Raw genomic sequence first — 27322 nt, 5'->3', positions numbered from 1 at the left:
GTTTCACGTGTAAAATGTTTGTTAAAGTGTTTAGAAATTCGTCACTGTTCTTGAGATATCTGAGAAAAAAAGTTTTAGGGGCCGATTCCTTGTCTCCTTATTTGGGCCGCTTAACGAAATTTGAAGGTTGTGTCTTGTTAAGTACGCCATTTTAAGCATTTTTTCTTCAAAATTGCATGAAATTGCATTTCAAAACATTTATCTTTTTGAGAGAAAGGTGATCAAAGTTTTGCCCCCGTAAAACACTAATTGCATAACACATGAAAAATTCGTTATATTGTATGGGTACATAACAGTAAGATAAACATTTTTTGCGTCTTTAACTTATTACAAAATACCCCTCAGTGAAAAGCTATAACTAAAGTATTTTACACCCGTCTGGGTCCTTGATTTTAGGAGCCAGCCCCTTTTTGTAGGTATTAATTGAAACGTCACTTTAAACTACACACATTTTGTTCAAGAAGTGTGTACAAATTCGTTACCATTTTTGATATATCTGAGAAACAAGATTTAAGAGGCCGACCCCTTATCTCCTTATCGGGGCCGTTAAGCGAAATTTTGAGGGATGAATAATGTTGAATATGTTATTTTGAACATCTCTTCTTCTTTACTATTTTTCAAAATGTGTTTCCATTACCAGATATAGATAATCAAAGTTTTGAACTTCTGACCCCTAAAAATCCCTAATTACGTAATTACTGATAAAATCATTATATAGCATGCGTACATAACATTAAGTTAAATATTTTTGCTTCTATAATTTATCACAAAATATCCCTCAGTAAAGAGCTATAGATGTAAGACTTTAGACCCCTCTGGAACCCAAGTGTTAGGGGCCAGCCCCTGTTTTTGATTTCACGTGAAAGCCTTTGTTAATTATTACTTATTTTACATTACATGTCTTTACAGAATATTTTTCAAAAAAGAAATAACCAAAGAAAACACAAAAAATCTTGACTTTTTTTCAATCCAAATTTTCTGGTCTAGGCGAGCACATTCATGCACAACTTCAGTTTTTTTTCTACCAACCCTGAAAATTTTATCTGCAATAGTTAAAGAGTAGTTCCACCGACAAAATATCCCTATAAAAATCATAAAATCGACGATATCTCAAAAACGGAACTGACGTCATCAATAAAAAAAAATTCCAACAAGGTTCAGATCAATACCTATCAGATCTGAAAGTTTCATAAAAATCAAATGAGCCCTAGCTGATAAAGGCGGGCACAAATTTTGTAAGAGAAAAAATAATAATAATTGGGAAGAAGAACCTAAGAAAAACAATAAGGTCTTCCGTCGAAACGAAAGACCTTAATAATAATTGCCAGACACAATCTCGTTGCGAACAACGAGGAGGTCTTCCGTCCGATTTTTAGAAGGTCATATGACATCATCGACTTTGATTTTTGACAAAAAACATGATATGGAAAAAGGAGTGAAGTACTAATGCTTTTTGTATCGCTTTTTATAAGATCTCTTACATTGCTTTTTTAAATACTTGCATTTCTTCCATTTCAATTAAGATAGAAATGATTAAACTTGTTTACCTCTGGTCCCTAAAAACCCTAATTGGGTAACGCAAAAGAAAATCATTATATTGTTAGGATATATAAACGTATATATAAACGTATTATACCTAATCTAGCTTTTCTTTAACATTTCACAAAATGGCTCTCAGTAAAAGGCTATAGATAAAAGATAAAGATTTTAAAGTCCTTTCTTCCCCTAATTTAAGATGCCAGCCTCTTTTCCTTGGAATCAAATGAAAGGACATTTAATTTTGAACATATTTTGTCAACAAAAGTTTTAGAAATTTGATAGGGTTCCTGAGATATATGAGAAAAAAGGTTTTAGGGGCCGATCTCTTCCTTAGAGGGGCTGTTTGACGAAATTTTGAAGGTTGCATATTGTTAAGAACATCGTTTTAAACAACTTTTCTTCTTCACTGCATTTCAAAATATTTTTCCTTTCTGAGATAAGGGTGATCAAAATTTTGGACTTTTGGCCCCCTAAAAAGCCTTAATAACGTAACACATGATAAAATCATTACATTTCTTAGATACATAACTGTGAGATAAACATATTTGCTTCTATAATCTATTACCAAATATCCCTCGGTGACGAGTTATAGATAAAAGACTTTAGAGCCCTCTAGGTCCCTTATTGGAGGGGCCAGCCCCTTTTTCTTGATATCAGCTGAAAGGTCTTATAAATTTAAACTTTTTTTACATTACACGTCTTACAAAATATTTTCCAGAGAGGAGATAAACATAGAAATGCAAGGAAATTAACGACGTTTTCGTATCTCAATTTTCGAGCCCAACCGAGCTTTGGCGCATTTAGTGCTAGACATATAAAACCATGCAAAACTTCAATCTTCCCTCAACCAACCATAGCGCAATATCTTTTATAATTTGAGAGAACGTCTGCAGACAAAATACTTATATAAAAATTGAAAAAAATCTCAATATCTCAAAAAACGGATATGACGTCATCAATGTAAAAAATTTGCTATCAAGTTCACATTAAAATATATCATTTCTGAAAATTTGACACAAAAAACGGAAGAAAAAAAATAACTAGACACGATCTACTTGCGAGCAACGAGGAGGTCTTCCGTCCGATTTAAGAACTTGAGATACATGTATGACCTTGACTTTGCTTTTTCACAGCTAAACAGGATTTGAAAATAAAAGAAAGGAGTCTTCATTCTTAGGGCAGAGTCTATTTTATTTCCGTTGTAAACGCTCTGGTTCAAAACATTTAGGTCCCTCTTTGTTCCTAATTTGAGGGAACATTCCCATTTTCTTCACATTAAATAAAGAAAATTATTAATCTAAACACATTTCATTCAACAAGTATTTAAAAAATTTGATTCCATTCTTAAGATTTTTGGAATAAATTTGGGCCCCTCTTGGTCCCAAATTTTAGGGCCCAGCTCCTTTTTCTTAATATTAAATGAAAGGGAATTTAAAACTAAACAGATTTTGTTCATCAAATATTTAGACATTCGTTACTGTTCTTTAGAATTCTGAGATAGACTTTTTTAGTGGCCGATCCCTGATCTCCTTCTAATGGACCGTTTAACAAAATTTTGATGCTTGAATATTGTTTAGTAGATCATTTTTAGCATCTTTTCTTCTATACTGCTTATCAAAATATTTTTCCTTTACGAGATATAGGTGATCAAAGTTTTGATATTCTGACCCCTAAAAACCTTTAATTATGTTACACGCGAGAAAAATATTATATTGTATTGGAATTTAAAACTAAACACATGTTGGTCAACATTTGTTCAACAAGTGTTTAAAAATTGTATACTTGGAAATTATTTTAGAAGCCGACCCTATAACTCACTAATTTCTCAGTAAAGTGCTATGGATGAAAGACTTCATAGCCCTTTTGGCCCCTAAATTGAGGGTACAACCCCTTTTTCTTGATGTAAAATGAAAGGTCTTTTGATATTAAACATATTGTGTTCAATGTGTTACCGTTCTTTAGCTATTTGGGAAAGAACGTTTTAGGGGCTGGCCCCTTGTATCCTTATCGGGGCCACAAAACGAAATTATAATGGTTGAATATTGTTCATAACCTCATTTTTAGCATCTTTTATTCTATATTCCTTTTCAAAATATTTGTCTTTTTTGTAATATAAGTGATCGAAATTTTGCACTTCTGGACCCTTAAAATCATTAATTATGTGTAAACAGATAGCCATGCTATGACCTTGAGTTGCTAGTATTACATAATGATCACTATGATACTTATGTGTACCTAGGTGCTGGGCACTGAATAGTGTTAATGATAATTGACAGAATGAACTCTGTGACTCTTGTAGCAATGCGTAGTATTCCTAAATGATGTTATGAAAACAGGTGCATAATACGGGCATAATAATATCCAAATTGAGAGTTTAACAACAAGTGACATATTTGGCGATTCTGTGTCTGCAACGATAGCTCTAGTACTCTATATTGACTCATGTATTGTGTACTCTATATATTAACCTTTGTAACCTTTTATGCCATGTATGAATGAACGTATTATGAGTAAGCGATGCCTCATACTAGGTGGGGGACTCCGAGACCCAGGACTCGGAGACTCACATCCTGCATCCAAACTCTTTCAGTTTTGACAGTTTTGTTACTTTATTTAGAAATAAAATATTAATCTTAATTTTGAACACTAAATGTTCACTGATGATCGTCGTAAATGGGCCGAACTAGTCAGAACTGTCCATCATAAGTAAAATGTTATATATACCCATGTAAAATGATGTTGAACAGATTTAGATTGAGATTTAGATAGATTTAGAGAGATTCCGCTTATTGAGATAGATTCTAAGACTCCGGATTTGGGCTGCTATTAGCTGATGTAATTGTAACTATACGATCACGCTTAATAAAACCGCTTGAGAAAGAAATACTGGACTTGTCATCACTAAGTTTGAGCTGACCCTCAATTGGATCCGTAAGACGGAAGGCTTACATATGTAACGCATGTTTTTTTTTATAATGGATAGTTAAATAAATGTAAAATGAACACTTTTGCTTCTTAAACATTTTACAAAATATTTCTTAATAAAGTGCTATGGGTGTAAGACTTCAGAGCCCTTTTAGCCCCTAAATTGAGGGGCCAGCCCCTTTTTCTTGCTGTCAAATGAAAGGTCTTTTTATATTAAAGATGTTTTGCTAACTGGGTGTTTAGAAATTTGTTACCGTTCTGGAGCTATTTGGGAAAGAACGTTTTAGGGGCTGGCCCTTTATCTCCTTATCAGGGCTATAAAACGAAATTATAATGGTTGAATATTGTTTAAAACATCATTTTAAGCATCTTTTATTCTATATTGTTTTTTCAAAATATTTGTAATTTTTGTGATAAAATTGATCAAAGTTTTGAACTTCTGGCCCCTTAAAACCCCTAATTACGTAACGCATGAATATTTTTTTAAAGTGTATAGTTAAATAAATTTAAGATGAACAATTTTGCTTCTTAAACATATTACAAAATATTTCTCAGTAAAGTGTTATGGAAGAAAGACTTCAGAGACGTTTTGGCCCCTAAATTGAGGGACCAGCCCCTTTTTCTTGATGTTGAATGAAATATCCTGTAAAAATAAATTTTAATTGTTCTACATGTCTTATCAAAATATTTTTGATAAAAAAATACATAAAGAAAACCAAGAAAAATCACCTCATTTTTTAAATCGTAATTTTCGGGTCCAGGCGAGCTTCTGTGCCTTTTGCACCAGACATAAATGATTCACTTTAGACAAAAATACAATTATTCGTCTACAATTCCTGAAAAATTGAATTTGATATCTTTTGTCGTTTAGGAGGAGTTCGACGGACAAGCTGACCCTCTAAAAATTGCTAAAACGTCAATATCTCTGAAACGGAAATGACGTCATTAAAATAAAAATTTTCCATAAGGTTCAGATCAATATTTATCAGATCTGAAAGTTTCATGAAAATCGGCCGAGCCATTTCTGAGGACTCGCGTGCACAAAATTTGTAAGAAAAAAAACCCCAAAATAATAATAATAGGGAAGAAGCAATAAGGTCTTCCGTTGGAAACGGAAGACCTTAACTAGACACGATCTCTTTGCGAGCAACAAAGAGGTCTTCCGTCCAATTTTAGAAGTTGAGATACATGTACATGCAAGACCTTTATTTTGCTTTTTACCAGCTCAACATTATTTGGAAAAAGAAGACAAAATCCTTGTTTTGTTTCTATAAGACATGCATAAGAGCTTTGATGGAAACATTTAGATCACTCTTGTCCTCTAATTTGAGGGGCTAGCCCTTTTTTTTTTATTTCAAATAAAGGTCTTCTTATTCTTAACACATTTTGTACATCTGTTAAGAAATAAATCACCATTCTTGAGATATATGGGAAAGGGGCCGAGTCTCCATACGGGGGCCATTAAACGAAACTTTAGTGGTTAAATATTGTTACAAACGTTATTCTGAGCATCTTCTTTCTATAATGCTTTTTGAAATATTTCTTCTTTTTAAGATATAAATGATGAAAATATCGGACTTCTAGCCCCTTAAAACCCCTAATTATATATCATATCAGAAAACTTTTATGATATGTAGATAAAAAAAAATTAAAGATAAACATTTTTGCTTCTATAGTGCAATACAAAATATTTATAATAAAAGAGATATAGATAAAAGTCTTTAGACCCTTCTTGACCCTTAATTTGAGGAGCCAGCCCCTTTTTCTTGATATCAAATTAAAGGTCTTATCATTTTAAACACATTTTGTTCATGAAGTGTTTCAATTTTTTTTTACCGTTCTTGAAATATTTGGGAAAGATTGTTTTAGGGGCCGACCCTCTATCTCCTTATAGGGGCCATTTAACGGAACTTTGTTGGTTAAATATTATTGAGAACCTTATTCTGAGCATCTTCTCTTTTAAAGTGCTTTTCAAAATATTTCTTTTTTTTAAGATATAAATAATCAAAATATTGGATTTCAGTACCTTAAAACCCATAATTGTGAAATATCAGAAACATTTTAACATATACAGATAAATAATTGAAAGATAAACATTTTTACTTATATAATGCATTAAAAAATAACTATGATTAAAGTGATATAGATTAAAGACTTTAGACCCCTCATGGCCCTTAATTTGAAGGGCCAGCACCTTTTGTCAGTTGTTGTATAGATAAAATTTTGATGTTCTACATGTGTTAAAAAATTATTTATGAGAAGAAAAATATTCGTACTCAAATTTTAAATTTCCTAAAACTTATCATCATTTTCAGGTCCGGGTGAGTTTAAGGATAATGACTTCTGGTCAAATCTAAAACAAGCAAGCAAATCTACTATAACCACTTTATCTTGCATAGAAATTTCAAGTCTCTAACTATAACAGTTTTTTTAGGAGATGCGTGGACAATATGTACCAAAATACATAAATAAAGGGAGATAATTCATAAGCGGAAGTGAATGTTTTAACAGCAAGTGGGATGCAAAGAGATATTCACCTAAGACATCAACCCCGTAAAAATCATTAAATTCGATTTAGAAATGGCTGAGAAAGTAAGGGTGACTACAAAGAAGAAAAATAACAAGACACGATCTCGTTGCGAGCAACAAGGAGGTCTTCTGTTCAATTTTAGAAAGTGATATGATATCATCGACTTTGATTTTCGATAACAAAAAGCAGTGGAGTACTGATGCTTTTCTCTATCTTTTTTTTTATCTTACGTTGCTTTTAAAAATACTGGCATTTCTTCCAATCGAAGTCAAACAGATTAAACTTTATTACCTCTTGCCCCTAAAAACCCTAATAAGGTAAACGCATGAGAAATTCATTACATGGTTAGGATATATAAACGTATCATTCCGCTTCTATAAACTTTCACAAAATATATCCCTCCGTAGACAAAAAAACTTTCGAGCTCTTCGGCCCCCTTATTTTAGAGGCCAGTCCCCTGTTTTAATATCAGTTGAAAAGTGATTTAATTCTTTACACATTTTGTACAACAAGTGTTTAAAAATTAGTTACCCTATTTAGACATATGGAAAATAACGTTTAAAGGGCCAATCCCTTATCTCCTTGTAGGGGCCATTTAACGAAATTCTGAAGTTTGCATATTATTTATAGTTACATCATTTTGAGCATCTTTTCTTCAAGACTGTATTTCAAAATATTTTTTCCTTTCTGAGATATGGGTGATCAAAATTTTAGACTTTTGGCACATAAAAACCCCGAATTACGTAATACATGATATAATAATTAAAATAAACAAAATATCTCTTACTAAACAGATACAGATGAAAGACTTTAGAGCCCTTTTGTCCCCTAATTTGAGAGGACAGCCCCCTTTTCTTTATATTAAATGAAAGTTAATTTAATTTTAAACACTTTTTGTTCAACAAGTGTTTGTAAATTGATTACCGTTTTTGAGATATATGAGAAAAAATGTTTATGGGGCCGATCCCTTATCTCCTTATTGGGGCCGTTAAACGAAATTTTGAAGGTTGTTCAGTACATCATTATGAGCATCTATTCTTCAATACTGCATTTCAAAATATTTTTCCCTTGTGAGATATGGGTAGTCAAAGTTTAGGACTTTTGATCCCTAAAAACACCTAATTATGTAAAAAACAAAATCATTATATTGTTTAGGTAACTATAAGATAAACATGTTTGCTTCTACAACTTATATTACAAAATATCCCTCAGTATAGGGCTATAGATAAAAGATTTTAAACACATCAGGGTACCTAATTTGAGTGGCCACCCCCTTTTCCTTGAAATCAATCGAAAGATTTTATAAATACAAACTCATTTTGCCATGTATGTCTTAACAAAATATTTTTCAGGAAAGAGATAAACAAAGAAAACCTGGAAAATTTACAACGCTTTTCTAAATTATTTTTTTTTTGGTTCAGCCGAGCTTCGGCGCCTTTTTAACCAGACAGATATCAATGACATAATACACAACTACAATTTTTTGTCTACCATTCCTGAAAATTTGAACTCAATATCTTTTATAGTTATGGTTGAGTTGCATGGACAAACTAACCTTTAAAAAATCGCTAAAACGGTAAGATATCGGAAACGGAAATGACGTCATCAATTAAAAAAATTCCAATAAGGTTCAGGTAAATATCTATCAGATCTAAAAGTTTCACGAAAATCGGCTGCGCCATTTCTGAGAACTTGTGCAGACAAAATTTGTAAGAAAAAAAATGAAAAATAACTAGACACGATCTCGTTGCGAGCAACGAGGAGGTCTTCCGTCCGATTTTTAGAATAAGGAATGACCTTACTCTTGATCTTCCTCAACGAAACTTATCCGGTAAAGGAGGCGGAATCTATGAGTGTAATGGGTGAAAGACTATCTATCCCTTTGGTGTCCCTTATTTGAAGGATCAGCTCATTTTCATTCATTTTAATTAAAAGGTATTTTTGTGTACCGCTAATAAGTGTTTAGAAATTGGTTACCGTTTTTGAGATATCTGGGAAAAATCGTTTTGATATCCGGTCCTAAAACTCTTTCTAGGGTCCAGATAACAAACAAAATATGGTTGTACATTGTTAAGCACATTATTTTGAGCATCTTTTGTTAAATACTGCTTTCCAGAATTTTCCTCTATATCGAGATATTTAAGATCAAAGTGTTGGACTTCTGGCCCCTTAATATCCCTAATTACATACATAGGAGTAAATGATTACCATGTATAGGTAAATAACCTTAGAATAAACATAATTGGCTCTATAACGTATCACAAAATATTTCACGGTAAAAAGTTATCATTAAAAGACTTTAGAGCCCCCTCAGCCCCTTATTTGAAGGGCCAGCCCCATTTTCTTGATTTCATAAGTATGTTCTTGTCAATTAAAACACATTTTGTTCAACAAGTGTTTAGAAATTTTGTACCGTTCTCGAGATATCTTGAGAGGGTCGTTTCAGGGGCCGACCCTGTAACTCCTTTTAGGGACAGCATAACAAAGAAATTATGGTTGCAGATTGTTAAGCTCAATGTTTTGAGCATCTTTTGTTCAATATTGCTTTTCAAAATTTTCCTCCATTTTGAGATATTGAGCATCAAATTTTTGGACTTTTGGCCCCTTAAATCCCCTAATTATGTAACATAGGAGTAAATGATTGCCATGTGTAGGTAAATAACGTTAGAATGAACATAATTGCTTCTATAACGTATAACAAAATATTTCACAGTAAAAAGTTATCATTAAAAGACTCTAGAGCCCCCTCAGCCCCTTATTTGAAGGGCCAGCCCCTTTTTCATGATTTCAAATGAAAGCTCTAATCAATTCAAACACATTTTGTTCAACAAGTGTTTACAAATTTTGTACCGTTCTCGAAATATCTTGAGAGGGTCGTTTTAGGGGCCGACCCTGCAACTCCTTTTAGGGACTGCATAACAAAGAAATTATGGTTGCAGATTGTTAAGCTCAATATTTTGAGCATCTTTTGTTCAATATTGCTTTTCAAAATTTTCCTCCATTTTTAGATATTGAGCATCAAATTTTTGGACTTTTGGCCCCTTAAAATCCCTAATTACGTAACGTAGGAGTAAATGATTGCCATGTATAGGTGGATAACGTTAGAATGAACATAATTGCTTCTATAACGTATCACAAAATATTTCACAGTGAAAAGTTATCATTTAAAGACTTTAGAGCCCCCTCAGCCCCTTATTTGAAGGGCCAGCCCCTTTTTCCTGATGTCACATAAAAGCTCTTGGCTTTATAAAGATTTTTTGTTCTACATGTTATAACAAAATACAATCGAGGAAAGAGATATTGAAAGAAAACCACGAAAAATCACGACGCTTTTTTAACTGTAATTTTCGAGCTCGGGCGAGCTTCGGCGCTTTTGGTCACAGGAAAATATATATACCACATGTCAGATCTACAACCTTTTGTCTACAATCCCTGAAATTTTGAACTCAATATCTCAAAGCGTTTAGGTGGCAGAGGACAGTTTTTTTTATACAATTCATTGTAGCCAAGGGATGCATGTCTTCGGAACTCTGTAACTAGAATTTCCTCAGTTCCCATTCAGCACAAATACTTTTAATTCACTCTTTATAAGGCCAATCACCAATTTCTGAAGAATATTACTAATCAAAACCTGTAAAATTCTCTACATACTGGTTTTTATGAGATTTTGACCCTTTCATATTTTGCTAATTTTTCATGATTTTTCAGCTTTTTAGACCTCCCCCAGCTCATTCCCTGCAGAGGGTTGACCTTCCGTACCGCGTGCATGTTGCACTATCACATGTCAGAAACTTACCGGTGTATAGTTTACAATGTCCCATCCACCTACTTTTCGTGTTATTTTACCTCCCGTCTGTAACTTGCAATTTCACTGTGTAAAGTCAGCACAACAGTCATAGCCGCAGGTTTCGCATTTTACTTCTGATTCTCATGTACCTAACTTAAGGGGCCTACATATTGCATATCAATTTCAACAAGAGACACCCCTCTAACTAATGATAATCATTAAAAATCATTTCATGAATTATAGCAACACTCATAAGCCTTCAAGTACAGCAACTCTCAATTTTACAAAAATATTGACGGGTACTTTATTCGAAACTGTCCCTTGCTACCTTTAACATACACTAACATTCTCTGAAAAGTCATTTTTTCTTCAAATTAAAAAGCTTATCCTATTCTGAAAAAAAGTACACCACATTTTGCCAATTCCATTGAGGTTTAAGAAAAATATGGCCATTTAAGTGAACCCACCATTTCCACTTTCCTCTATTTAACACAGATTCACAGGGCTCTCCATAAATAAAGCATCTTTACCTAATCTTTTTGAGGTCAACTGTTGTTCAACCTCCTTAAATAAGAAACCTTATTCAATACTACATACATCTGCTTGATATTATCATGATAAAAGCATCACATCACTTAGAAATCCCTTTCCATGTATACCCTCCCCCTATCTTTTGATTTTCACAAGAAGCATTAGTTTGAACACTTTAACCTAATATCATGAAACTTGTGGCAGTTTCTTTGAGTCATTTCTTCCACATATTTGAAAACAACCATCACTGATATTTAAAATTGATCTTTCTTGGTAAATGGATGATTTGTAGCATTTTTATTCACAAAAAGTCATGTCGCCCTACATGTGATTTCTTGTTTTCATGAAAAACTAAGCTTATAATCATATTTAGTGGATATCTTATATATTCTGGTTTCTAGTCTCCTTTTAACTTTGCTAAATTAGTAAGACCTACAAGTGTGATGTGTGCGTTTAATTAAAATGAAATTCAAACACACCCGGGTACCTGGGGACGGATTAGAATTCCATGAAAAATGTTCAAATTTTACATGTTTTTCTACATTTTTGATGCATATATACAATAAAAGGGTAAACATATGTTGTTTTTTGTTCATTTCAAGAGTAATTATCATAGCAGATGTTATTTCAAGGTCAAACGTACATTTACATATCCTACATGTAATGGTAATGGAGTCCATTGGAAAGAGGGGGTGGCTTTTTTAATTCTGTAAATACATCAAAAATACCATTTTTTGATAGGAAGGAGCAAAAACTTGAGTTTTTTGACATATTGTATACTTTGATAACTGCATTTGTCTACATGTAAAGTTCATTTGAAATAAAAATATGCTGTTTTAAAAAAATTGGGTGATATAAGTCAGGTGGCTTAATGTTATTTCATAAAATCAGACAGCAAAATGGCTGCAAATTCATAAATTGAATGATTTAATTGATAAAAACTGTTTTAAAGTATTTATTCTTATCTCAGTAATTAACTTAAGCCTATTAATTGTCATCAGGATAGGAAATACTTACTCTCTAAGCCAATTTACTCTAGTGATGGTCATTCTACACATTTAAGAGGGAGTTACTCCCCTTGAATATTTTAGCTAATAAATCATGTCATGACATCTATAGCCAAGAAAATCATCTATTTTCACAAAATGTAGTACTTATGGTACAAAATCCACTCAAAATTACACTTAAAGGAGAAATATGAAAATACCATGTAGTCTTGATGGTGGCAGAGGACAGTTGTTTTTATACAATTCATTGTAGCCAAGGGATGCATATCTTCGGAACTCTGTAACTAGAATTTCCTCAGTTCCCATTCAGCACAAATACCTTTAATTCACTCTTTATAAGGCCAATCACCAATTTCTGAAGAATATTACTAATCAAAACCTGTAAAATTCTCTACATACTGGTTTTTATGAGATTTTGACCCTTTCATATTTTGCTAATTTTTCATGATTTTTCAGCTTTTTAGACCTCCCCCAGCTCATTCCCTGCAGAGGGTTGACCTTCCGTACCGCGTGCATGTTGCACTATCACATGTCAGAAACTTACCGGTGTATAGTTTACAATGTCCCATCCACCTACTTTTCGTGTTATTTTACCTCCCGTCTGTAACTTGCAATTTCACTGTGTAAAGTCAGCACAACAGTCATAGCCGCAGGTTTCGCATTTTACTTCTGATTCTCATGTACCTAACTTAAGGGGCCTACATATTGCATATCAATTTCAACAAGAGACACCCCTCTAACTAATGATAATCATTAAAAATCATTTCATGAATTATAGCAACACTCATAAGCCTTCAAGTACAGCAACTCTCAATTTTACAAAAATATTGAGGGTACTTTATTCGAAACTGTCCCTTGCTACCTTAGGAGTTTACCCCTGGACAAGCCGACCCTCTGAAAATCGTCAAATTGTAAATAACTCAAAACCGGAAGTGACGTCATCATTAAAAAAAATTTCCAATAATGTTCAGATCATTAACTATCAGACCTGAAAGATTCATGTAAATCGGTCGAGTAGTTTTAGAGAAATCGCGTACACAAAATTGGTTGGAAAAAAAAAGAAAAAAAAATAATAATAATAGGGAAAAAGAAACCGAACGAAAACAATAAGGTCTTCCGTTGGAAAACGGAAGACCTTAATAATAGGGAAAAAGAAACAAAGCAAAACCATAAGGTATTCCGTTGGAAACGGAAGACCTTTATAATATAAAAGAATGAGAAACAGTAGAAAAACAGTAAGGTCGTCCGCTGAATACGGAAGACCTTATCAATATGAAAAAAGAAACCGAAGAATAACAATTAGGTCTTCCGTTGGAAACGATAATAAATGAATGAATAATGTGTAAAATTAAGATATTCAAAACAATCAACAACAAGTTGTAATTAAAGTACCTTGAGCTTTCAAAGTGCTCAAAATTTGTTAGTGACGATTGATTTGTTCGTGGTTCATTCAATAAAGAGTACCAGGTATGGGTTTTTAAAAGTGAAACCAGTCTACTTTATTTTAACTCATGCATATTTATATTCCATGAAACCATTTGATATGTTTTGTTTTTTATTTGATTTCACATACACCAATTATACGAGCTTAAAAAATAAACTTATAGAACGATTCGTGAAATGATAAATATATGTATTAGAATTCATAATCATATGATAGTTATATTAATTATAGTAAAAAAAAAACAGTAATACAAAGAGTTGAGCTTTTATATTTGACAGAGGTATTCAATCAAAACTTTTTTGTTTTACTTAAAATGTATTTCTGTTTAAAGAAGTTGAAATGCATAGTAATAAAGCGTTTGTTTGCTTTATATTTGTAAAGCTATTCCTTCGTCTACACCATACATTTCATACTCATATTCTACAAGTGGATATGAAGGAGATACGATAAAATTGAGTTGCCATTTGTCTTCTCTTGGGGATCCCCCTGTCGTATGGAGCTGGTTTTGCGGTCAAGAGCAGATGGAAAGCCTTATAACAAATTCAACTACCTATACGTATCTGGAGTTTTTGTTGTCTATGAAATACCACAAGAAAGCTTGCTACTGTAGAGCAACATCGCCATCTTCTACATTAATCTATAACATGACTTCCAACAGAAGACTTACAATATATGTTTATCGTGAGTGAATTTTGTGACTATTGCAATTGGTTATATTTCCCGTTATTTGTAAATGCGAGAGAGTACAAATATTGATTTTGAAACCTTGTTTTGTAGAGACATGTATTCAATTTCTCATCTTTATATTCGCTGTTTTCATGTCAACTCAGAATGTATAGAATTTCAGACTTTTAATTACAGAATAATGAATCGTTTTGTGAGTATCATGAGGTGATAATTTCGGTCGGAGCGTGACCAAATCCAATAAAGCCCGAAGCGCTTTATGATAGATTTAATCACGCCCCGACCGAAATTATCACCTCATAATATTGAAAGAATGATTCCTTATTACCTATATTTATAAAATTTTCAGCCATCGTACGATGTTTAGATATTCATGTAATAAGCAAACCCCGCTGGCGCCCCATTCATAACTTATTTAAAGTTATTAAACTGTATAGCACAAAATCGATACTTAGTATTATCATAGGCAAAGACACTGAAAAAAGTAAAAATATTAACATATTTAGATATTCATGACATACATTCAAAACCTGAAGAAAATGTTTATTAGGTAGTGCTACATTACATGTAATATTGTACATAAAATTTACTAGTTTATGCTTCCTAACACATACAAGTTTAGTAATTCTTTAAGGCCTCTGCTGTTAAAGTAATGAAATCATATCCTACAATATTTTCACAGATAGCCCTCCGACAAAACCGATGATATACGCTGTATCGCCTACCACTCTCCGTCCAGGAGAGAAAATCCAAGTCAAATGCAATTTAACTTCTCTAGGATATCCAACAATTTCTTGGAGATGGTTTTGTGATAATCAAGCTCCCAGTTATGGGACCACAATGGGGTTGGAGACTTATTTCAGTTTAAATGTAAATGACAGAAGTATTGGATGTAGATGCAGAGGAACATTATCTAACTCTTACTATCAATATGAAGAATATTCCGAACTTGTTCAGTTTTCAGTTTTTCGTAAGTAGGCCTGGTAGGAACATCATTAATATTACTTAAAAAGTTAATTTAAATTACGTTTGAAAAGTAACATCTTTTTCCATTTTCATTTTAGAATTCTCATAACATCTCATAGATGTGTATTTAGCTGTTGTTCATACTTCATTTATTTAAAGCATGTGTTGTGTGTACTCTCTATAATTGTAAGATGAAAGCGATCTATCCATCTAATTAGTGAACAAGAATCTAATGTGTTTAAACTCAAACGATTAGTTTCAATTATTTACGGTATTTTCAGCCATTCCTGATGACCCTCCTGCTATGACTTCGCTAACACCAATGGACGTGAGTGAAGGAGACGATATAGGCCTTATATGCTCAGTTTCTAAATTTAGCAATCTTGACATTTCTTGGGCCTGGTATTGTGGGAATCATAGGCTTCCTAGCGACAGGGCGGAACAGATTGGGGGCATAACAAGAATAATATTCAGAGCAGAAATGAAATATCATCAGCAGTATTGTTACTGCAAAGCAAATCAGTCTCTAGTCCATTATGTTGCATATTCGAATCTAAAAAGAATGACCATTGTATGTAAGTGATAAATGAGTTCAACAAAAGTAGTATAAAAATATATTGAAATTCTTATATGGCTAATAAAATTGTAAAACGAAATATTCAATATCTTGATATATGACTTGCTTTATTTTACATACATACAAAGCTGAAGGTGCCACGCAATGCCTCTCGCTCGTGACTTTTGGAACAACAGCTGGTATTCTCCTTGCCATCATAGTAGCATTGTCCATTGTTGGAGTTAAGCTGTGTATGCAGTTGAGAAAAAATAATGGTATGACATCAGTTACCAGTAAGTACCTTTCAAAATCATCGTGCTGTAGCTAGAATAGTGGAACATTTTAGTGTTCTAATCTACACTCAAAATACTAGAATTTTACTGTGATGTATTCATTTTTAAAATATTATAATTTTTGCATAAAGTGATTAACTAAGTGATAATTACTTCATATAAATGGCTGGATCTGAAGTATTTCAGTGAACGCATTGTTCGTTAATTATTATTTTAAGAGTAAAGCGTAACAAAAAAAGCTTTAAATGAACTAATCAACGAATCACCCTATTGTTAAAGATGACAAACACTAAATTTTAGCGAAATGGGTTCTCCATAAATGTTTAAATAAGTTTTCAAAATTTATTGTAAAAAAAAACCATCGAACAGAGATTTTTTGAGAATTTAAAAATTTTTCCTTTTTAAAATTAGACACCCATATGTGGCCTCACCCTACCCCCGAAGATTATGATTTTGACAAATTTGAATCTACACTAGTCTTTTGGGGATTGCTTTCACACAAGTTTCAGCTTTTCTTTGCAAATGTTTTTAAAGGATTTTCAAAGATTTTTCTTTGAGAATACATATATATTCCTGTATAATTATATTACCCCATTAGGACCCAAATCTACGGCCAGGAATCATGATCAGTCTGATTAAAATCAAACATTTCACTTGCTCCTTTATTTTATCAAAATAGAGGAGCTAGTAAAATGTTTGATTTTAATCAGACTGGAATCATGATTAGAAAAAACTTACACTATCTGATGCTTCCACACAAGTTTCAGCTTATCTGGCCGATCGGTTTTCGAGTCGAAGGTTTTTAAGGATTTTTTCTATGTACTCCTATATAAATATTAGAGCCACGCCCCTCCATTGCGGCTCCACCAAATACCATCGGGAATCAATAATTGAAAAAATTTGAATCAACCCTAGCTAGAATGCTTTATACAAGTTTCAGCTTTTTTGGCTAATCTATGGTGTTCCGATGGGGCCACTTCGACCTTTGCAATTTCGCCTTTAGGTCAAGATGCGAAGTTGCGAAGGCGAAAGTGCGAGAGTGCGACGGCGAATGAGCAAAAGTGCGAAGATGCGACGGCGAAGCGCGAAGATGCGATGGCGAAAGTGTGGAGGTGCAAAGGCGAAGGAGCGATACTACTATCGCTCCTTCGCCTTCGCAAATTCGCACTCTCGCCTTCGCAACTTCGCAATTCCGCCTTAATTTGCCTTTATGATAGCATTCAGAAAGTCTCGGTCGATTACATAGAATTTGATGCAGGCACCGTTCTCGCCAAGGTTTTCCGAATAATCCATGATATTATTGGTACGCATGCGCTAGGCCATTGTAAATACTATGAATGTTTATTTTAATGTGTATATGTGACATATATGTTTACCAGTGTTGGCTGTGCCTAATCAATATATACTCCACATAAAATGCAATGTCCGCCATAATGTATACATATGCACTTCCAGACTCCTGTCACTTACCAGCTGTCTGTTTACCGTGGATCAAACACAGTAACATTCTAATTTCATTATGCGACACTCCCTGCTCATGTATGGATAGAGAGGGGGAGAGGGGGTCCGCCCCCCCCCCCCGGGAAAATTCAATATTAATAACTTCACACATGCAGTAAAGGGGGGGGGGGGGCTCGAGGGTCCGGATCCCATCCCTCCGGAAAATTTAATTTTATTAAGTATATATAATAAAATCTCCAAAATACGTCTTGGACCCCCCCCCATTGAAAAAGTTATGGACTGCGCAGGCTGTTGAAAATAAATTCTAAAAAGTTCATCGTCTGCCTCAATTGTCTTTTTATACAGCTAAAATTGTCTTTAAACGATAGAGATCTCCACAATTATAAAAAGGCGAAGGCCAAAGCGCGAAGATGCGAAGGCGAGAGTGCGAAGTTGCGATGGCAAAGGAGCGATACTACTATCGCTCCTTCGCCACCGCAACTTCGCACTTTCGCCTTCGCATCTTCGCGCTTCGCCGTCGCATCTTCACACTTTCGCTCCTTCGCCGTCGCACCTTCGCACTTTCGCCTTCGCAACTTCGCACTCTCGCACCTCGACCTAAAGGCGAAAGTGTGAAGGTCGAAGTGGCCCCATCGGAACACAATACTAATCAGTCTCTGAGAAAAAGATGTAATAATTTGACCCCCCCCCCCTCTCATAGTGACCCATCCTACTCCAGTGGTATCATGATTTAAACAAATCCAAACTACCCTACCTGAGAATGTTTCCACACACGTTTCTACCTGAGAATGCTTCCAAACAAGTTTCATCTTTTCTGGCCAAATGATTTATGAGAAGAAGATTTTTGAAATATGCCAACAAAGGACTATATATGATAAGGGCCTAAAATGGCCCCCTAAAATGAACATCATTTTACTATCATTCTTTGTTTTCTTAGTACAGACATGTATGTGATGTGCTAACATAATATTCATTTTGGTTCAAGTGCCCACAATTTAGAAATACGACATTGTAAAGACAACATTTTCCCGCCATTTTTGCATTTTTAGCGTTAAAAAAAGCTTGTTTTCAAGCAGTTTTTCCTTCCGAAAACATAGAGCGCATTCTTGAACAAATAAAATATTTTAATCAGAGATGAATCAAGCCAAGACTAATAAGTGACAAAAAAAAATTTTCCTTGTTCAAGCATGCCTCTATATTTCCCATTCGTAAATAGATAAGAAAAATGTCAATTTTTGGCTGATTTGGATTGAATTATAGAAATAGCGTCACTTCTGACGTCATATACTGCCAGCGAGTGCAAATAAATCAAATGAATAGATGAAAAATATATTTTATATCAACTCTTCTAAAAAATTAGTTAACATTTTATTGTACCCGAAACACTTAAAAAATGGTGAATTATGGGGGCCAAATTTAACTCTTATCATATATAGTTTTTTTCAATAATTTTTACTTATCTTCCCTTGAAAGAGGACATTGCATTTAAATTAAACAAATTTGAATTCTATTTACCCAATGATGCTTTGTGCCAAGCCTGGCTTAATTGGTTTAGTGGTTCTGAAGAAAAAGTCGAAAATGTAACAAGTTTTCAGACAGACCGACGGACAGACGAACGGACAACGGACAAAAAGCGATCAAAAAGTGTTTTTACACTCCTACAATTGAACATTTCATTGATGTATCTAAGATACTCTAAAATTTGATTTAGATCTGCAAGTACCGGTAATAAATAACTTGTTTGTAAAAGATAAATGGTTGTCTGGTAAAAAACCTGAAAATGTAACATTTGTGCATGTTTATACATCGAATATTAATTGGAACATTTGAAGAATTTGTCTAGTAAAAGCGAAAGTAATAAAAAAAAAATAGGTACAATGTTGTAAATGTTGATTATCGCACAAATGTTATTTTGAAAAATAGTTCACTTTGAAAGCAATGTTAATTACTAAATAGAAGATCTTTAAACACATTTTTCAAATTTTTTTTCAGGGACAAAAGAAACAAATTCAAGGTGAATATACCTTTTATATGCTTGTTACCTGTAACTATTAACAGTCCCTCTTTTTCAAGCGTGTATGGGTACGTGAACGTGAACTATGGAAATCACATAAATTCTTCGCGTATTACGTTGTAGTAGATTTCACTTTTTGCGTTCCATAGAATTAAAGGTATTCTGTTTTATACAGCTGTATCGAGGGATATACTCTGGCTATCGGTGGTCAAATGTCGTTCAAGCATGAAACGTTTTTATTGGTCACTTTCAGTTCTTTATTCTTTTGGCTATTTAAATCATGACAAAGCTTTAAGGTGCCTCACTACACCTTGAAATAATTTCTCAAATCAGCAGAGAATTGCTTGATTATTATAGAAAGCATGATGGATAAGAAGTATATATGTCAAATAGGCGAAAAAAATGTGCAATTTTAGATAAAAAATGATATTTTAAAAAATTTCATTCAGTAAACTTGAACAAAAGCCCAAGGCGGATTCGAACTCATGATCTGCGGTTCACAAGCCTGATACTTTAACCACTGAGCTATGACGATATATATCTGTATCGATTGATACAAACAGTTTATCAATACATTTAAATCGCCATCTTGTGACGTAGTGTCTTAAAAGTATAAGTCTCGGTGTAGTGAAGTACCTAAGACATCAGTAGTGTATCTACTAAAGGCCAAGATTTACACCTTTTTCCACCTGAATCCGGTATTACATGTAAGTCTCAGTATTTTTGTATATGTTTTTTCATAATAAATTGTTCAATATGGCACGCCAAATTCACAAAAATGAGCTAAACATAGTTTCACAGTCGATAAACTAGGTTTATCAGCTGTTACCTATAGTTTACGGACCCTAAACTATAGTTAACGATTCGTTAACTATAGTTTACATCTTTGAAACTATATTTCACGAATGTAAACTATAGTTTACGAATGATAATCATAGTTTATCTATCGGTAAAAAACGTTAACAATAGATTCTGCTGATAAATATAGATTCACATTTGTAAATTATAATTAAGAGTTGTTAATTATAGTTTCACAAATTGTGAAACTACATTCATCAGACAAATTCACAAAAATGAGCTAAACATAGTTTCACAGTCGATAAACTAGGTTTATCGGCTGTTAACTATAGTTTACGGATCGAAAACTATAGTTACCGACGTTAATCTATATTTCACGTCTGTAAACTATAGTTAACGCGACAATCTATGTTTCACATCACTTAACTATAGTTAACATTGAAACAATCATTTGCAATTGTTAAACATAGTTTATCTGATAAATAAAGTTTCACCATTGTGAAACTACGATTAACAACTCTTAACTATAGTTCACGAATGCAAATTGTATTATTTAGACATTAAGGCGCCAAATTCACAAAAATGTGATAAACATAGTTTTAAGTTTGTAATGCATGGTTTACAAACAGAATCTCTCATTTAGCATCTGACATGCGAAATTATCTGTGAAACTATATTTTACGACCCTAAACTATAGTTTACGATTGAATCTATAGTTAACTAGAGTTTTGTTCGTAAATCATAGGTACGTTAATCCTAGTTACAGCAAGATTTGATTGTGCCTTAACAACGATCATTTTTATTGGTTGTTAAGATATATATTTCTTTTTGACAAGAAAAGTGATTTTTCGATAACTTTATGGCAATTGAAATTATTAAAATAACTTTACCTTTTTTATTTTGATTTTAAAAAAAATTAATACAAACAACAACAAAAAAACGCGGGCCTTTTTTTTATTGTATTTACTGTACGGCGGAAGCTGACGAGGGGCGCGATGGCCAGCAACAGCGAAAATATGGGTAGGCTATATATCAATTTGTACATTAGGCATACTGGCAATGTATCGATCTTTTTTAGTACAGAGGGCAAATCCGCACGTGTTTCCCTTCACGAACATGAATTATAGTTTAGGACGATAAACTATGTTTAACAAACGTAAATTATAGTTTATCTCTCAAAACTATACTATAGGATCGTGAATTATAGTTTTTTTCTTTTAAATATAATTTATAAATATAAATGACAGTTAACTATAGTTTAGAACCGTAAAAATTATTAATTATTGTAAAACATAGTTTATCTGATAAATATACTTTCACAATCGTGAAACTATATTAATCAACTCTAAACTATAGTTTACGAATGTAAACTATAGTTTACAGATGTGAATTTATATTTATCAGCAAAATCTATTGTTAACGAGTATTTCCAGACAGAAAAACATAGATTTGCATTCGTAAACTATTATATAATAGTTTACAGATGTGAAATATAGATTAACGTCGGTAACTATAGTTAAGGGTCCGTAAACTATAGTTAACAGCCGATAAACCTAGTTTATCGATTGTGAAACTATGTTTTGCTAATTTATGTGAATTTGGTGAGCTTAAGATTTGTAAACCGTAGTTTACCGACCATAAAACCCTATTTATCAGATAAACTATGTTTAACAACCGCAAATGATTGTTTTCAGTGTTAACTATAGTTTACAGATGTGAAACATAGATTATCGCGTTAACTATATTTTACAGATGTGAAATATAGATTAACTTCGGTAACTATAGTTTACGATCCGTAAACTATAGTTATTAGTCGATTATCCTAGTTTAACGACTGTGAAACTATGTTAAGCTCATTTTTGTGAATTTGGCGTGCCATAGTTGAACTCTTTACAAGTTGCTTTATTTCAGGAGAGTTATCCTTGGTCCAGAAAAAATAAATTGCGGAACGAAACTGGGATAAAAATATTATATAAAGTAGGGTTTGACTCCTACAACGTCATCAGTTTTTGTGACGACAAGGTTTCTACGCGTTCTCTAAACTTTTAGAGTGTCGTCTACACGAAAGTACAAACTTGTAGCTTTTACAACAAGAGATGTTTGTAAAACACTTATTTCCCCCTCCCCTGAAAACATCTGCGCAGAAAATGAACGGAAACTACAAATAATTAAAAATTTTCTAAGTCCAAGACTCATTCATTGTTACTCTGTCAAAAAATGATTGATCGTATCCAAAATCAAACTTGACCTAGATATTATTATGATAATCCTGTATACCAAATTTCATTTCATTATGTGCATCCTATGCACTATATGCATCCTATGCATTATATGCAAAGGAAATGAACGGAAACTGCAAATAATTGGAATTTTTCTACGTCCAAAGGGCATGATAGCTCTGTTAGAAATTGCTCAATCACACCCATAATCGAACTTGACCTAGATATTATTATGATTAACCTGTATACTAAATTTCAATTCAATATAAGCATCCTCCTCGAAGAAAATGAACGGAAACTGCAAATAATTGGAATCTGTCTACGTCCAAGGGGCATAACTCTGTCGAAAATTGCTCGTGCGTATCCAAAATCAACCTTGACCTTGATAATATATTATGATAAACCTGTATACGAAATTTCATATCAATATATGCATCCTCTTCAAAGAAAATGAACGGCAACTACAAATAATTGAAATTCTGTCAAAAAATGATTGATCGTATCCAAAATCAAACTTGAACTATATAATATTATGATAAACCTGTATACCAAATTTCATATCAATACGTGTATCCTCTTCGAAAAAAATGAACGGAAACTACAAATAATTGAAATTTTTGAAGTCCAAGACTCATAACTCTGTCAAAAAATGATTAATCGTATCCAAAATCAAACTTAACATATATATATATATATATAATTATGATAAACCTGTATATGAAATTTCATTTCATTATGTGCATCCTTTGCGAAGAAAATGAACGGAAACCGTTGGTGGACCGACGGACCGGACAGACCGACCGACAGACAGCAGCAAAGCAATATGCCCTCCCTTCTTCGAAGGGAGGCATAAAAATAATCTAATTGATGAGTTAATATATTCTTGTGATACACTGTATAGATTTTTAAACTTAATTTGCATGTAAATTGATAAGAAATTCACCATTTATTTGGAGTTAATTAAGTAAATTCATGTCACAAAACTGCGTCGAAATTTACGTACACGTTTATATATCCTACAAGTTATGAAATATCATCTGATAAATTACAAAAACGTGTACGTGTAGTTATGACACATGTACATGTACGCGTACCCGTACACGTTTTAAATCTCAACCTCTCTATTATTGGGATGTTTACTTGTATTGTAATTACTAGTATCTTTGATTGTAGCAATGAAGTACATCAAAACCCTGTGTACTCCAATGAAGTAGAACCATCTTATGAATCACTGCAAAAGCCCTGAGTAAAATCCAGCCTGTAGGTCTACAAGTATTAATGAATACTTATCTGTGATTTGTAGTTGAATATATTCAAAACTACATGTACTCTACTTTGACTTTTCGAATGATAAATTAATCTTTAAAAAAAGCACTCACTTTCTAAATTTGTATACCTTAAAACTCGGCATGTGGTACATGTAAATTGTTAAAACTCAATGTTCCCAATATATTCTGTTAATGTTGGAAACATTTTGTGTAGTAATCCGGTTTTAATTTACATTCCTACAAATTAATTGCTACATGTAGCCACCAAAATCTTCATGATTTGGTCATTAATTCTAATAAGGGGTTGCTTTTTTTTAAATATTGTATGTTATGTTTAACAAAGTCATTGTGGTAAATATTCATTCACTCATCTGCATTTGCCTTATTCATATTACAAAAAAATTACACAAAAGAGTTTTTATTACCTTACTTAAGCTTTTTCCAAACACAGTTTATTTTTAAGCACTATACAAATTTAAATATATACTATACCATATTTGAAAAAATAAGTGTAAACAAAATTAAAGATATCAATACATTTCCTCAAAAGTAGCAAACCATATGGTGATGAATAATTATAATTTGAGTATTTTATTGAATTCGAAGATTTTTTTGCTACCCGTCACACATACGTTGTAAATTGTTTAGGTGGTTTCTTCCAGATGGTAAAAAAAAGGTTCACAGCTCGGAGTGAGACCCAAATAACTATTTATAGGCAATGTTGTAACCTTTTTACGTTGCATTATATATGTACATGTGTATTAAATTCGCCCGTGTTAAAGAAAAGCTAAATTAAAGATGCAAAATTTGGTTTTAAAGCAAAGTACGGTATACACATAAAACAAAAAAAAAAGATTGTCAAAATTCAACGTTTATATTGTGCTTCCATTTATTTTTTTAAAAAGCATTTTGATTCGATCGATAGTTAAAAGTAGAGATAGGGTATACAATTGAGTTATCAGTGAATTAGCAATGTAGAAGTATGTATTACGGAGAGAGTTAATTTTTTTTTTTGATAATTCTGGTTTAATGCAGGACAAAGTTCTTTCGCATATTTTTAATTTGTATGTTAGTGATCTTGATATGAATTTTTCTGAATCCCTATGAAATTTGTGAAAAGAGCTAAAGGTCCGGGGCTACCCCCAGTCCAACCCCCTTCCCCCAGCCGAGGCAAATGCAAAACTAAGAAAACAATTTTATGCATACTAGTAGCATGTTGAATAATAGAAGTTTTCGGAACATAGAAAATGACATATAATGTACAGCTGAAATTACAAATACATGAAGTATTTTTCAAACACAAAAATATAATGCAGAACAGAGTCCCTCTTTGAAATATCCAAAAATTTAAACCCATTCTTTTAAGTGGAAACTCAGTCTTCTGTGTTTGATAACTATGTACTTTTACGCTGGTGAAACAATTGGTTTTTTTTTTTATAAAGCACCGGCCATTGAAAATGAGCACCGTTAAAAATTAAGCAAAACAAATAAAAACTAACAATGCTTTGGTGTTTTGTGAACTGAGTAGATTCCTCCTATAAAGTATAGAAGAAAATTCCAAAAACATTTGAATACTTATTAAAAATTAAAACTATATGTAACTGTATCTTAAAGCAATGTTACGGAAACATTATTGTAACCAGTGATAGTTGGGTTTGGAAAAACTGTCTGCATTTGGTTTATACTATATGTTTGGTGAAATGCATTTACAAATCAATTTTAAAATTCCGAGATAATTGAAGTAGAGATAATGAATATCTACAAACAAAGTCTAAAGTTGTACTTTTCATGTTCACAAGGAGTGTCCTATACCAACATTTTATAGACAATTTCTAGATATCGATTTAAAATTGACAAACATATAAAAAAAAATCTATTTAGCTCTATTTGAACAATGCAAAAAGGCAGACACAATAATGTACTGAGGAGTCCGAGGTTATGTAATGTATGTGATCATAGGGTAGAGGACCAGTTCCATTTTATTTGGAAATTTCCGTTTTATGTCAAAAAGAAAAACTAATACATTAAGCATTTTATTATGCAAAAACTAATGTTTATAACCTATAAAAATAAGTATGTAACTAATATATTAAGCATTTTATTATGCTAAAACTAATGTTTATAACCTATAAAAAAATAAGTATGTAACTAATATATTAAGCATTTTATTATGCAAAAACTAATGTTTATAACCTATAAAAAATAAGTATGTAACTAATATATTAAGCATTTTATTATGCAAAAACTAATGTTTATAACCTATGAAAAATAAGTATGTAACTAATATTTTAAGCATTTTATTATGCAAAAACTAATGTTTATAACCTATAAAAAATAAGTATATAACTAATATATTAAGCATTTTATTAAGCAAAAACTAATGTTTATAACCTATGAAAATTAGTATGTCTATGGACAATACAAAAATTCTCATTATTTTAAGACTGTTATCTTTGTAATGTAATCAACTACTGTGCACTCATATAATATTTTGTGTAAAATATACATTGTGTAAATATTCATATATATTATTTTTCTTATCTGTCCACTCACCGATTGCTTTTAATAGACTGTTTATATATTGTTCATTATGTTCTTTGTATCCCAATGAGTTGTATTTCTCAAGGACAATAAACTGAATTGAATGAATTGAGTGTTGTATGTTGTCCAAGTGCACTAGGTCATTGCACCCTCCCTTATTTTCTAATTACACAAGTACCTTTTAAACTTTTCAGTGCCCCACCTGCATATTTTTTCTTGCGATTGCATTGTACATTCCCCATTGTCATTCTCCAATCCCCTCTCTCGGTCAAATATCTTGAAACCGGTTGAGGTCTCTACTCCATAATCAAGCATGTAGGTACTCGGTACTCTGACCGAGTATTTATGCTGTGTCTGCCCCATTCTTCACTTTCCGTAGTCGGTAAATAAAGTCAGACGCAAGTTAAATGACGACTCCCGAAGGAAAATGAGGTAGTAATTGTTGGTAACGGTCATAAGCACAGAATGTGTTAGGAAATAATGTTTATTAATCAGCCAAAAACTAGCGCAAGTTTTTGTGTGCGTATATTGAAAGGCTTTTGTGTGTGAGGAACTGTTGTTTATGGGTATTGCTCAGCATGCGTATTATTTAATATCATAAATTTTCTTCTTAACGTTTTACAAGCATAAAATTAATACATCACTTTATGTGGAAAACTGGCTGCAACTCCTCTCTCAGGCCATCTACTTGAACATCAAATGATTAATTTAAAAATGAGATATTATCATGTATTATATTATATGTTTATACATATCTAT

General features: G+C 32.6%; 1 protein-coding gene across 2 annotated transcripts in view; it reads left to right on the top strand.

Annotated features, from left to right (window-relative positions):
* Positions 1-27082, top strand: part of LOC136269539 (uncharacterized) — a 28612-nt gene extending 1530 nt beyond the window's left edge. The window contains exons 2-7 of one of the 2 annotated variants that reach the window (XM_066075304.1): positions 14145-14444; positions 15130-15417; positions 15695-15988; positions 16119-16244; positions 19716-19737; positions 23928-27082. In XM_066075304.1, coding sequence (XP_065931376.1) covers positions 14145-14444; positions 15130-15417; positions 15695-15988; positions 16119-16244; positions 19716-19737; positions 23928-24000 — 1103 coding nt within the window. In that variant the 3' untranslated portion in view covers positions 24001-27082. Of the gene's footprint in view, positions 1-14144; positions 14445-15129; positions 15418-15694; positions 15989-16118; positions 16263-19715; positions 19738-23927 lie in introns of both variants that reach the window. The other variant, XM_066075303.1, reaches the window with a different exon arrangement.
* The last annotated feature ends 240 nt before the right edge of the window (positions 27083-27322 follow it).

This window comes from Magallana gigas, chromosome 2, assembly GCF_963853765.1.
Source record: "Magallana gigas chromosome 2, xbMagGiga1.1, whole genome shotgun sequence".
Classification (NCBI taxonomy): Eukaryota; Metazoa; Mollusca; class Bivalvia; order Ostreida; family Ostreidae; genus Magallana; species Magallana gigas.
This window is presented reverse-complemented; position numbering and strand designations above follow the sequence as displayed.